Raw genomic sequence first — 13,700 nt, 5'->3', positions numbered from 1 at the left:
TAGTGGAGAGGCGCCTTTCCAAGACACGTTCGAAAGTTTGGTGATTAGAAATACGTGACACCTGATTACACTTAGATACAAATAAACGTCATGTTATATCGTATACTAGTAATACCCTGATTATAATTTCATATATAAGAAAAACTAAAACATAACCCGTTTTTATGAGTTGATCATATGGAACGAGAGATGCATTTCGTAAACTTACAACTACATGTATGTAGAACATAGGTTTACGTTGAACTATGATGTTCCAAAGAGAATTGTTCATTTGATACAATAAATGATAGAATCCGTCACCAGATGAAATTATTGATGCCTTCTCCAGGTTACAGAGTTTGACTGTACAATAGGTTTGACTACTGAAGAAAATATTGGACTGTGAAGTCATAGTTATCACAAAGAAATCGCACATCCATCGAAATCATTGAGAAGTATGTTCTTTAGTTTATACAAAAGGTCCAAATAGCTTTGGAGTAAAGCTCTTGATATAAAATCACTTTCATTGATGTCATGATCAACTCAATAGAAATGCATTTTTAAAGCAAGATATGCTGTAAATTGAGATGCACTGATAATTATATCAAATACGATAAGACCTTTGAGCAATTAAAATAGTTATGTATGCATGATAATCTATCATCTACGTAAAAGCACCTGTAGCTTGTGACGTGAATCAAACAGTGATCTGGTTTGGTAATTTGGTCAACCCCCCCCCCCCCCCAGTACCATCACTTACGAGAACATGGTCATATCAATAAATATGACTGTAAAGTAAAATATCGAAGTTTGAAGTCCAACTTGTAAATGTTTCTTATTTTAGTGAAACTACATGCATGCCTTTGGTTATCTAAGCCATACTTTTCACGGCTTTATATTCAATATAAGTTTATTAATTCCGATCTATTATCATAATAATGTAATTTAATGAGATAACACGGTAAAAAATGTAGAAACTTTGTTTATGTTTTACATAAGTGCAAAAGAAAAGATCAATTTCGTTACATCATCATTGTGATCATGGACTCAATCAAGCGATTATTACATTTAGACACACAATAAAAATGTAAGTCCCTTTGCCTGATACAGAGAAGGTATTACAAAAGTACACATACATACCCATGTACATACAGTTAAACCCAAGCTTGAGCATACTTACCTAACTATTTTCATATTTGTCAACAAACAAGAGAACGAACAAAAAAAACAACAACAAATGAACAAACGAACAAATATAGATCTTGCAATAAATATTACATACATATCATTGTCTGTAGTAATCATCAAAATATAATACATTCAAGTTATATAACCCTGGAGTTATGATCAGTTCCATTACTGTTGTTTATGTGTGTATGTGTGTATGTGTGTTTGTTTGTGTGTGTGTGTGTGTGTGTGTGTGTGTGTGTGTGTGTGTGATACATGCTAGTAACGTTATTGCAGTCTGACTTCATAAAAGCAAAATTTTTTTCTTCCTTTTTTTTTTCTCTCTCGCTCTGTCCTATTCATCTCGTGATACCACATTTTTAAATTAGTCAAACGAACGAGCATGTGGGCCTTTCAGCATATTTATGAATGATCCTCAACCCCCCTTTTCTCATGCTAATGTCCAAAATGAGGGGTGGGGGAACATTGTGGTAGCTGTATGATCTAACCTTGCCGGAGAGAGTGGACCGTAAGTACTATGCACTCTCTCCCACTGGCTGTGATTTTCAGTATTGACATGGTACGTGGTTATACAGTATGGTGTTGCCCCGGCGTACCACCTTTGACAAGGACAAGATGCTATATACCAAATACACAACATTACCTGGCGTAGTTGCCATACAATGATATCATAGCAACAACATGAAAAGAGCGATTATGATTATAGTAGCAACGACCGTAGTGACAAAAACATATTGTTGCTGAAGAGATGATATTTTAATCCTTATAATTGTAAGGAAAGTTTGGCATGGTCATAACATGAGAGACACTGATGGATGGATGACTTTCAGTATCAACTATGAACTCATCATAAAACCATCACTGTATAATTGTTACAGATAAAAACGTGTAGCAGCTTTTGCCGGTAGTAATATCGACAAAAGGCCTCTATGGTAGTTAAGTGGTTGCAACGATGAGAGTTATGGTAGTATAACAGTAGGTAACTGTGATATTTAAGCGGTTATAGTACTGATAGTTATAGCAGTAATAACAGGTACCTGTGGTATCTAGGTGGTCATGATAATGGTGAAAGTTATGGTAGTAACAACAAGTAACTGTGGTATTTAAGTGGTTATAATCGTGATAGTTATGGTAGTAACAACTGGTAACTGGTATTTAAGTGGTTATAATCGTGATGGTTATGGTATTAACAACAGGTAACTGTGGAATTTAAGTGGTTATAATCTTGGTACTGGTAGTTATGGTAGCAACAAGTAACTGTGGTATTTAAGTGGTTATAATCGTGATGCTTATGGCAATAACATGGGGTAACTGTGGTATTAATAAGTGATTATAATCGTGATAGTCATGGTAGTAACAACAGGTAACTTTGATATTTAAATGACTATAATCATGGTAATATGGTAATAACAACATGTAGCTGTGGTATTTGAGTGGTTATAATCGTGATAATCATGGTAGTAACAACAGGTAACTGTAGCATTTAAGTGGTTATAATTGTGATAAATATGGTAATAACAACAGGTAACAGGTAAGAGATTACAGAGTAGAAGTAGTTAATGTTGTGTGGTACGCAGAGGAGGTCGTAGTTGTTCAAATATGAATAATTATGATAATGGCAATGACGTACTAGTTGTAATGCTACTTCTGATCATGATTTTTACTTCGTCCTAGTCGGTCTTCTGCTTCGTATAGTCTATTATTTTGTCCCTTACTTCCGTTACCGTTATCCATCTTGAATACTCTTGAATAATCTCGATTTTAAAAGTCTGGCATTAAACCCTGGGAACATAAGTTTTATTCAAAATTTGTAATAATCTCATTGTGTCTTATAAATTACTTCCAAGCATGGACGTCGTACAAAGGTCTCTAAGTGTTCGTTCATAAGCTTCTAAGTTATTGTATCTATTCTTGTTTTATTAAGGGAAAAAGGTAAACAATTATCTAGTGCTTTCAAACGCAAGTTCAAGTGTCATAACAGAAATTACAGCCATAATTTACCATCTGCAGATGGAACAAAAACCCAGCATTAGTGCTTCAAAATTGTTCTAAAATGTGAGTTAGGGATAGAAACAACCAATGTAAAAATTTGAACCAGTATAATCGTTGTTAAGTATTGTTAAATATACAAAATGTGAACAATAGTTATACCAAAAATTTTTCCAGACTGAACCGTCTACAGTTAAATATGGTTTAATGAGAAAATAGTGATATCTCCTTATATTTTAAGCTTTATTGCAAACAATTTATACGGTAGGAAGTTTTGTGATACAACTGACTTACACATTTATGCATCAAAAGTGATATCTTGGACATTTTTAAGAATCACTGCTCCCAAGGGTAAACAGGACCTTTAAAGTAAGACTTACACAAAAGTGAACCATGATCTCACAAACGAGCAGCTCATTTTTTCATGGTTTCAAAGATATTATTGAAATGTAACTTACACGTCAAAATGTACATTGCATTCGACTGGATCTCAATAATTCGGCAAATATAAAATGTCTAAACTGATTGAAAAATGTCTTTAGGCCCTGTTCAAAGTGTAATTGATACAAGAATAGTAAAATACAGGCTTCAAAATTGTACATACCTTTGGATACTTTCCTTTTTCCACGATAGGTTTAAGACATTCCCCAATTTTACACAGTGTTGTTCTGTTGTCATAACTATACATGCCACAACATCAGGGTCACGGTGAGAGTTGTAAATCTTCATAAGCAAAATGACACTTAAGATCATGCTGTGATAAATTTCGATGAAATGAAACCCAACATTTTTTACTTCTTAACACAAATCTAGGAAGGAGGTAAACTTTTGAGCAGCATCCTTTGATTTTTTAGAACCCTTTCTTGAAGAAATGTCATAGAAGTTGAAAAGGACTTGGTTTCATTTACCCTGAAAATGATAATAGTATCGAACATGTAATGCCTAAACTGAGTGAAATGGTATTCATTGTTATGCACAGAACACGAATACGCAGACTCCGTGTACAAACAAGAAACATTATCATAACAACGGTCGCGGTGACTACGCTGTCGAATGCGCAGGCAGGAAAGGTTAATTTGTCCCAAGTAGCATTGTTTGATAGTGCTATTCATGGTCATCAAACACACATATAATCCATTGTTTGTTAACCGTTTCGATAGTATGTATTAGAATGCTACTCCTTTATTTGCAATTTTGTAATTTTGTACGTGACGAAATGACACGCTCTTAATAAAATGTGTTTATAAGCAAATTGCCTTTCCATTACATGTACTACAATTGAAGAATACATGACTTTACCTATTTCTGAAACATAAAACTTCATAGGAATTCATAGTGTGTTTAATATGTGCAATGCAATCATAATAAAATGTGTACGACAACTAAATGGACATCACAAAAGCTGACTCTGAAAATGCTCTTGTGACAAAGCTGTAGTTGGGCGACTGTATACAAGCTTCCTCTGTGCACTTTCTGACCACTTACCTGAGCACTTTAGTCGATTACCACAGTATTCTTTGTGGTTTATTTTCATGAATTTACAAACATTGGAAGTTAACACAAATGTTACTTGCTGTCACTGCTCTGTTGCACATAATTTCTATAGTACTCTTTAATAACCCTTCTTTTGGAGATGTTACTTTTTCGTTCTTATAGCCTTTCTGTGTCCATGCATCAGTCAATTCTTCGTCAGACGGCTCTGCACGGCTTACATCATTCGTTCACCACAGTTAGAAAACATTATATCATAGCAACAACAACGACAACAAACACAACAACATCTACTACAATTAACACTAAACTACTATTGCTACTACTACTATTACTACTACTACTACTACTATAATTATTATTACTACCTACTAATATTATTATTATCACTACTACTACCTCTATTACTACTACTACTACTACTGCTACTACTACTACTACTACTGCTACTACTACTACTACTACTACTACTACCACCACTACTACTACTACTACTACTACTACTACTACTATGACGACGACGATGACGACGACGGCGACGATAATCTTACTATCACTTTTCTTAGATTGACCCCTTGTGCTACAACTATTGTTTTCTTGTTTCAAGTAGTCATTCTGAAAAAAAAAATTCCAAAAAGGGTTGAACATGTATTGCCTAAACCTAACCCTAAAACAGAATAATGCATCGGAATATTTCTGTCCTTTCCCGGAATCAGTTGACATAGTTTTACTTTGCGTTATTATATTCATTCCTCATTATCTTATTGTATAGCAATAACTGCTATGATAGCAATGAAAACGTGTGACCACTATGCTGTGGACTCGTTTAGTATACATTTTGTGATACATGCTCAGAAAACAGTGCAAATAACAATGTAACATATGCCATACTTCTTCACAAGTCGGAATATTTTATGATTTCAAGACCTTTTTGCCGTCTGAAATGATTCTATATGATCATTTGGTAAGCAAAATAGCATGCTTATAATCAGGCCGTAGCAAAATCCCAGGAAAACACGTTACCACATCTACAGCTCATATCAAAACTTCAGAGCGCATAGATCAATACAGATCAACGCTGAGCTAATATTCCCGTCAAATCGGAAAGCTTACAGACTGGTTAATCATATTCGCCCCTTCTTAATCTCTTCGTTTGATGTGACCCCATTCAGCCCCTTCCCCACCCCCCTTTCTCTCCCCTCCGTCTCTCTCGCCGTTCCTCTTCAACTACTCAGTCGTGTTTCCATATTTAAACGCACTGTTTGGCGTGGGCTTCGTCTGCAAACACTGTACAGCGCATTCAACTCTGCTGTGTTTTCATTTCAGGCTCAAGCAGCCTGTTTCCCTACCGACTACTACTACACGGAGCTCATGACTTTTTATCTATGAATTTCATTTTGTCTCCCCGCGCAACTTTCGGGTGCAATTTTTCGTTTCACTTGCAGCCGTGAAGCAGTGGCAATGTGCTCTTTTTCTCTCCTTGATATCGCCACACAAACTCACAGCCAAGTCAAGTAGAATCAATGAAGAATTCCTCTCCTTTCTCAAGTCTTCTCTTAACTCTGTAGGGACAAAGGCGACAAACTTCACCTTTGGGGCAAAAACGACTTTCGATGTATTCTTACAGCCGAACAACGAGTATTTAGAGTATTAAACAGCCATTGATCGCGTTCTATCCGACTGGTAAATTGCCGCGAGGTGCGTAGAAATATGAGAGAAAGGAGAGAAGTATACAGATTGAGCAAAAGAGAAGGAGAGAGAGAGAGAGAGAGAGAGAGAGAGAGAGAGAGAGAGATAGGATTTTATTTGCTGACATGGAAATAAAGATGTTGGAGAAACTGTAATGCAGAGGTTAAATACACGAAAATTGTGTGATATTAACATGAAGAAGGCAAAAAGAGGGATAATAAGACTCCCCACAATTTCGGCAGATATAAAATACAGAGTGAAAGGGTAGGAAAGGAATGGAGAGATAGATAGATAGGTAGGTAGATAGATAGAGAGAGAGAGAGAGAAAGGGGAAGAGAGAGAGGAAGGGAGAGAGAAGGAAAGAGAAAGAGGAAGGGGGAAAGAGATGTCAAAGGGACTGAGAGGTTAAGAGGGGGGAGAGCTGAAGCTAACGTTGAATGAATTTCTTTAGATGGTGTTCAAGGGTGACATGGTAAGGCTGCGGTCACACAGCAAGCAGAGTGCGGCGGAGTGAGACGACACGCCCCGACGCTCGCCCGCCAAATACCAGGGACTGCCCGTCGTCTTGGCTCGCCACGACTCGCTGCTCTGCAGACACATTTTTTTTCTTCTCTTTCCTGCCCTGATCAGGGCGATAGTCAAGTGGATACAATATTTTAATCCCGCATAGTAAACATGGTGTCCCTAAAACAATACCAACCTAAAGCCTACTCTAAAGCAAGATCAACGGCATGCTGTTGGATATTAGGGCAAGATAGTGATATTATAAAACCGTGATGCATACTGTCCAATGTACAATTGCTCCCTAAATTATGAAGTATAGCCACTTGACACATCTTAACTACATGCATTGCGCCCTGTTAACATGGCATGTCTCCTCGGAATGGTCCCAAACTTCGTGAATTTTACATAAAGTTATCAGCCAAAAAGCAATAGAATACAAACCAAATCGTTGGAAAATTGTATTCTCTCAGCTTGTCTATTTCGCCCTTGCTTGACTCTGTCAAAACAGCCCACATCGCTGCCAGCGTAATAAGCTTTTGGACATTAAATATTTTGCGAATTACAGAAGTTAGGTAGACATATCTATGTTGAATGCATCTCGTTATGTATATAACCATCACCTTCTTACAAGAAACGGTGTTCTGTTGAGAGGAAATTACGTAATGTCTTAAAATGCATGAAACAAATCTATTACGTAGAAAATTGTGTCAATTATATTGCCAAGAATCGAACAATACATCAATATCTTTGAAACGCAGATAACCATAAACATGATAAAAGGACGCAACTGTAGGCACCTCACTTTTCTTTGAAATTCTTTTTTACAACAACAAAGGAATGTGAGTGATTCCGAATTCAATCCTGCCAGTTTAATGGCAGAACTGATGCGATGCATTTATTGCGATACTTCAATCGATTCAGCGACAGTTAGATGATGATGTATGAATTAGCCGTCAACATTAGACGACGAAATCGTCATAATTATCTGCTTTTGTGCGATCCCGTCCTTTCTTCTCTGCCACTCATGACTCACGCAGGACGGCAAGAGAGGGAAAGAGAGCGCGAGAGTAAAAAAAAAAAAAAAATGCCAGCACAAATCGCTGTATTATCATTATTATTGTGGGCCGTTAGCGATGTCATCAGGTCGCGATATCAATTCTGTTGATGTTTTGAAAAAAAGAGAGAGAGAGAGATATCTGTTCTCACTGAGCATAACGACTGGCCCTCGGGACATGTTAGAAGGAAAAATCATCTCATATTTGTTCTCAAAATTTCCGATTATCCCCATGGCGGTGTATTTAGATAGATGCGCCCGTAAGCCGCGATAAGCCCTGACAAGCTTAGCGCAAATCTTTCCCTATGGCGTTTAATATACGGCGTTGTAACACAGACACGTGCACAGTGTCCTCATCTGCCTATCTGTATCTCGCCTCAATTTTTTGCTGTTCTTCCGCTTTTTTTTAACTTCTAACTTGAGAACACTTTGCTCTCTGGCAGTTTCTTCCAAAGAAATTTGTGTATTGTGTCTAATGAAGACTTAGGTGTTCTTTTTTTCCCCTTGACAATTGAACCCAACTGCGAGGGACGGGATCTCCGACACGAGATGGTAGCCATGCGCACCATCGCGTAAACGAGAACACTCCTCCTAAATGTACATGCACAGCGGGTGCGAATTACTATCTACCGTCACGTACATACACTGCCGGCACAACACATGTATGAATTTATTGGAGACATGAGGAATGAATGCAGAATTGCTTACCTGTTTTGGGCGGATTTCTCTTGATCCTCATCCATTTGTAGAGTCCTGCCTCCCCTGGTGGTGAACCCTCGCCGTTCGAATTCGAGGTCGGCGATCTGCCATTCGTGATGGCATTCGCTCTCGACTCGTCGTCCGCGGCCGCCCCGTTGGAGCCGATGGGTTGCCCGCTGGTGGGCTCCTGCCCCGATCCTAGCGCGCAGGTGGTCGGTGACGGGGAGTCGAGGTTCGTTATCGACGGCGAGTCGCTGTTGAAACCACCATTGAAGTTCACCCCCGACGTCGCGCACGACACCGCTGATGTGGGACTTCGGACGTGTTTGTGGATATGTGGATATTCGGTCTCCGAGTTGCCGTAATGATTCACCGAACCGGGGTAAGCGTATGCCGACCGGTTGTAGACATAGTTCATACTCGACATGGAGTTGCATGTCGACGGCGGGCTGTAGTCGTGCAGTCGATGCCGACCGTCGGTGAGATGAGGGTAGGAGTTGGTGGAACCCTGAACTCCGATGCCTGAGACGAGATGGCCATCGAAGCCCTGTGGGTCGAGTCCCCCGTAAGACTTGGGATGGCCCTGGTAGAGGCCGACCCCCTGCGATACCGCGGCGCTGCAATAATCGAGACCTCGCACGCCGGAGTACATGCTGGTTTGATCTGCCGTGATGTAGTCGGCGTACGGCGCACTAGCTGTCGTTGGCGACGATTTATCCATGGCGCAGTTCTCACGCCCGTCGATTTAGAGTAATGACGGTAAATCCCGACCAGTTCGAAGTGCCAGTCTGGATTTGGTTGCAATGATAAATGACTGTTGGTTTGTCTCTCTCTCTAGGTGGGCGCCGGTACGGGACAAATGTGTATGGATGGAGACCTATCACGTGATGCTGGGTGACCAATCAATGTTGACTCTACGACTAGTGAGTACTTTGGCGCTGGTTTTGCAGCGCACTCAGCATGCGTGGAGTATTTTTTTGAAGCAATGTTTACATCGGGGATCTGAAAAGAGGCAGAAATATTTCCCAAACAGTAGACCTAAGCCACAAGCCGGGATCAATGTCTGTGTTGGCCTAGGCACGTGCCGTAGAGAAAACTATATAATCTTTTTTTTTCTCTCTCTCTCTCACTCTCTTTTTTTTCACACTCAGCAGACTGCCATGCTTTTTCTAAATGATATACTACAAGTGGAATCTTTTGTTTTTTTTACACACAATCAGCTCTTGCACACACACACACACACACACACACACACACACACACAAACACACACTTATATATATATATGTATATATGCGTTAAATACACTATGTTATGGTATATAATATAATATAATATAATATGATATGATATAATATGATATGATATAATATAATATAATAAAATATAATATAATATAATGTAATATTTCCTCACATGATATTAGATCATACTATAATATTATATCCTACACAATGCTGCCGAGACATAGAATAAGACGACATTTTTCGCAAATTCATACAAATATCTGATTTATATATTATATAGATTTGTTTGCATGACACTCACTGGCATACTGACTTATGCACGGATAACAAGATATTATGATATCCTCTTTCCACGTTTGTCGTATCTCGTGTGGAGATTTGTAGTGTGCAACTTCAAACGCCTAGGCTAAAATTTAATGAAAACTTCTCTCCGGCCGACTGATACTCATATGCAGGAAACTACCATGACACCATAGCAGTAATACATCGACAGGTACGTTTATAAACACCTACGTGTGGGGTATTTATTACAATTAAACACTTGGGACGCAGTACCCTGAGTGAATGTATAGAAAAGAACATTATTTCACATCAATTGAAGATGTTTGGGTTTTTCTCTTTGGCATTTTTTTTTCATTCGACGTGCTATGAAATGATATGGTAATAATGATATCAATTCATAAAGTGGGAAACCTATGTAAATATATTATTCTGGGCTGGAAGAGCTACTGGTTTGCTTTATGATAATGAGTTATGAGTCTCGATTTAAAGACTAACAGTTCGGAATTTCTTGATCTCTAATGGTAAGTTATTCCACAGTTTGGGAGCTGCACAGGCAAATGCTCGGTCTCATAATGCTAATTTTGTTTTACATGTTGGGCTTTATAGAAGAAAAGTGTCTCTAGAACTGCCCAGGTTATGAGTGTGTTTGTGAAATTTAAGTACTAATAGTTCAATAATGTAACCAGGGGCTTGAATAGTACGTGTTGTATACCTTATGTGTTCAAAATGCTTAAGGACTGTACTGCAATGCGTCTATGTGGATACCAAGGACGTGTAATCACTTTCCCTCTGAAAAATGAGAGCCTTTTTTGACGGCTTTTAAGAATGAACTGCTGAAGTGAGAGACATACATGAACCGTTTGGTTACGGAAACATAATAGCTTCTCTTAGATGCAACACATAGGAGACCCTGTCCTCAAAGTCATGGTTTAAGTGGATGTTGGATTTTAAAGTAACCATGGTAACCATTGATACCTATATGACGCAGTATATCGTCTGACATTAAGGACATTTAGCTCACCACGTTCTATCATGATAGTATATTTCTGCGTGTCGCCAACTTTCACTCTGGCGGCATCAGCACGTGCATATTGAAGAAAAAGGTATTTTTCCGTGGTCCAGTCTACTTTTTTCCCCCTCCCGTTTTCGCACGGAACCGCGTATGTCAGTGCGTCGAAAGCATCAGCATACGGTAATTGAAAATCACTTTAGGAGCCGCTTCTATTGTCAATTCAGACCCCAGCGAGTATCGCCTGCCACTATTTACCGAGTCCATTCACATCTGATTACCAGTTCAGATGGACTGACCCTTTCCCCCATTCCGGGCATGAATGTAAGAGGGTGAAAGTAAAGCAAGGGGTACAGAGCAAAACAAAAATCACCATGACGATCATCATTATCTCTCGTTGCTCTTTGCTACTTGATTATAATTTTCCAGCATGCAGCTGTATGTATATTGTTAGTCAGAATTCATGTTTCTCGGGGCAGGTGGTTTTATTGCATTTGATACTTTGTCGCATTAACTGATTGCCCAGCATACGACCCTTAAAAAACATGAATTCCAGCTGTTCAAGTATCTACTGACACTTATCGCTTACGGAGTGTAGAATGTATGCTTTTATTCTTTTAGTTATATGCTCACTAAACTGGGAGCAGGGTAGAACAGTAATATGTAAGATCAAACATTTCACATATACTCTGGACAGGTTATCATAATTACGTAAGTTGACACATTGTCAAATGATCTGAGTACAGCAGCATCAAACATACACTGGGCCCCCTAATGCCCGTGAATTCCAGCTTTTACAGTGTCTACTGACTTATGGAGTGTAGAATGTATGCATTCACTCTTATATATACATGAGACCAGATATTTTATGAATACTACTTAAATCTTGATTCCAAATCCAACAGGCTTCTCCTTTTCACCCTCTTCTCTTAACACTACTTCTACTAATTAGCTACTATCTTATAGCTGCTACATATCCACCACTTTGACTCCTTATCTTCCTCCTCCTACTACTACTACTGCAGAATCTAGGTTTAGTATACTGTATGTCCTCCAAAAATTACAATCAGATTTTCGCATTGATAACACCCAATATGATTAAACTGTCTGAATGCTACTTCAGGGTCTTAAAATATAACATCTTAGATCAATTTTTCAGAAAACCCCATTCAATTTGGTTTAGCGGTCACAGAGAAATGTGGATTGTTGTAAAGCATGTCATGAGTCTGATTCTTCCAAGTTTAGCACTTGGATGCTCTTTTGTGTGAACACAATAGACGGAACTTGGAGGGAAGAGATTCCTGACATGCTCTACAAAATTCCTCATTTCTCTGTGACCACTGAAGCAAATCGAATGGGGTTTTCTGTAAGATGTGGGAAATGAGTTATAGTTTCGTACCTTGAAATTGTATTTGGATTGATTTACTATTTTTAAAGTTATCATAACGGAGGGTCCCGTTGTATTTTTTTGGACATATGGTAGTTAAAAGGCTGCAACTACTACTACTACTCACTATTACTACTACTTCTACTACTACTACTACTACTACTACTACTACTACAACTACTACTACCACTTCTACTACTACTACTACTACTACTACTTCTACTACTTCTACTACTACTATTACTTCTACTACTACTACTACTACTACTACTACTACTACTACTTCTACTACTACTACTACTTCTACTACTACTACTACTACCACTACTACTTCTGCTACTACTACTACTACTACTACTATTACTAACTATTGTTACTACTATAGTACTTCTACTACCACTACTACTACTACAACTACTGATACTTGTTATTATTGTCATTATCATTATTATTGTTATTATCATTATCATTGTCATTATCATTATCATTATCATTATTATTATCATTATCATCATCATAATCGTTATTATTATTATTATTATTATTATCACTACTACTACTACTACTACTACTACTACAACTATACTATTACTACTGCTGCTGCTACTGCTGCTGCTTCGACTACATCTACTAATACTTTTGCAATAACCCACCAACTGCTAAAACGGTCAATATCTTCGCTAACGGAAGAAGGTCTCTAATCGACTGTAAATCATAAGTACCATTTGATCTGACTACACAGCTCTTTTCTTTGGCCTTGTTTAGTAAAATGAGCCACTGCTCAAAACCACTTTCAATTGTTATCACCCTCGAGTATGATTTTACTGTATGCTACCTCCCTGTACTTTATCTATGGGAGTACCTTAGTATGGTGGCTACGGATCTTGATTGTAAATAGCAGGTTATGGGGTCGAATCTCTTCTGTTTTCTTCGTAGGACTAGGTGTGTTACTTACAATATACCCCTACAAACGGATATCCAGTGATGATGGTTAATGAAAAAAACAGGACCCTATTGTAGAGTAGTACAAACTCGAAAGAGGCTATAGCTTGGTTTGATAAGACCACATTATTATCAGTTGATTATGATAACTATCATTCTGTAGTTATCTCTGGAATCTTTTCTTCTTTTTTTCAAATTTTTACTCCTGATAATTGTAACATTATCACTGCCACAAAGCAA

At 38.2% G+C, this 13,700-nt stretch overlaps 1 protein-coding gene across 1 annotated transcript in view; it reads right to left on the bottom strand.

Annotated features, from left to right (window-relative positions):
- The window catches only part of LOC139736465 (uncharacterized), a 48,423-nt gene extending 38,534 nt beyond the window's left edge, over nt 1-9,889 (bottom strand). Inside the window, exon 1 of the mRNA XM_071647216.1 lies at nt 8,603-9,889. Coding sequence (XP_071503317.1) covers nt 8,603-9,314 — 712 coding nt within the window. The 5' untranslated portion in view covers nt 9,315-9,889. The remainder of the gene's footprint in view (nt 1-8,602) is intronic.
- Between the last annotated feature and the right edge of the window lie 3,811 nt (nt 9,890-13,700).

Source organism: Diadema antillarum, unplaced genomic scaffold, assembly GCF_040938485.1.
Source record: "Diadema antillarum isolate AM-2024a unplaced genomic scaffold, OU_Dant_1.0 seq00000649_RagTag, whole genome shotgun sequence".
Classification (NCBI taxonomy): Eukaryota; Metazoa; Echinodermata; class Echinoidea; order Diadematoida; family Diadematidae; genus Diadema; species Diadema antillarum.
This window is presented reverse-complemented; position numbering and strand designations above follow the sequence as displayed.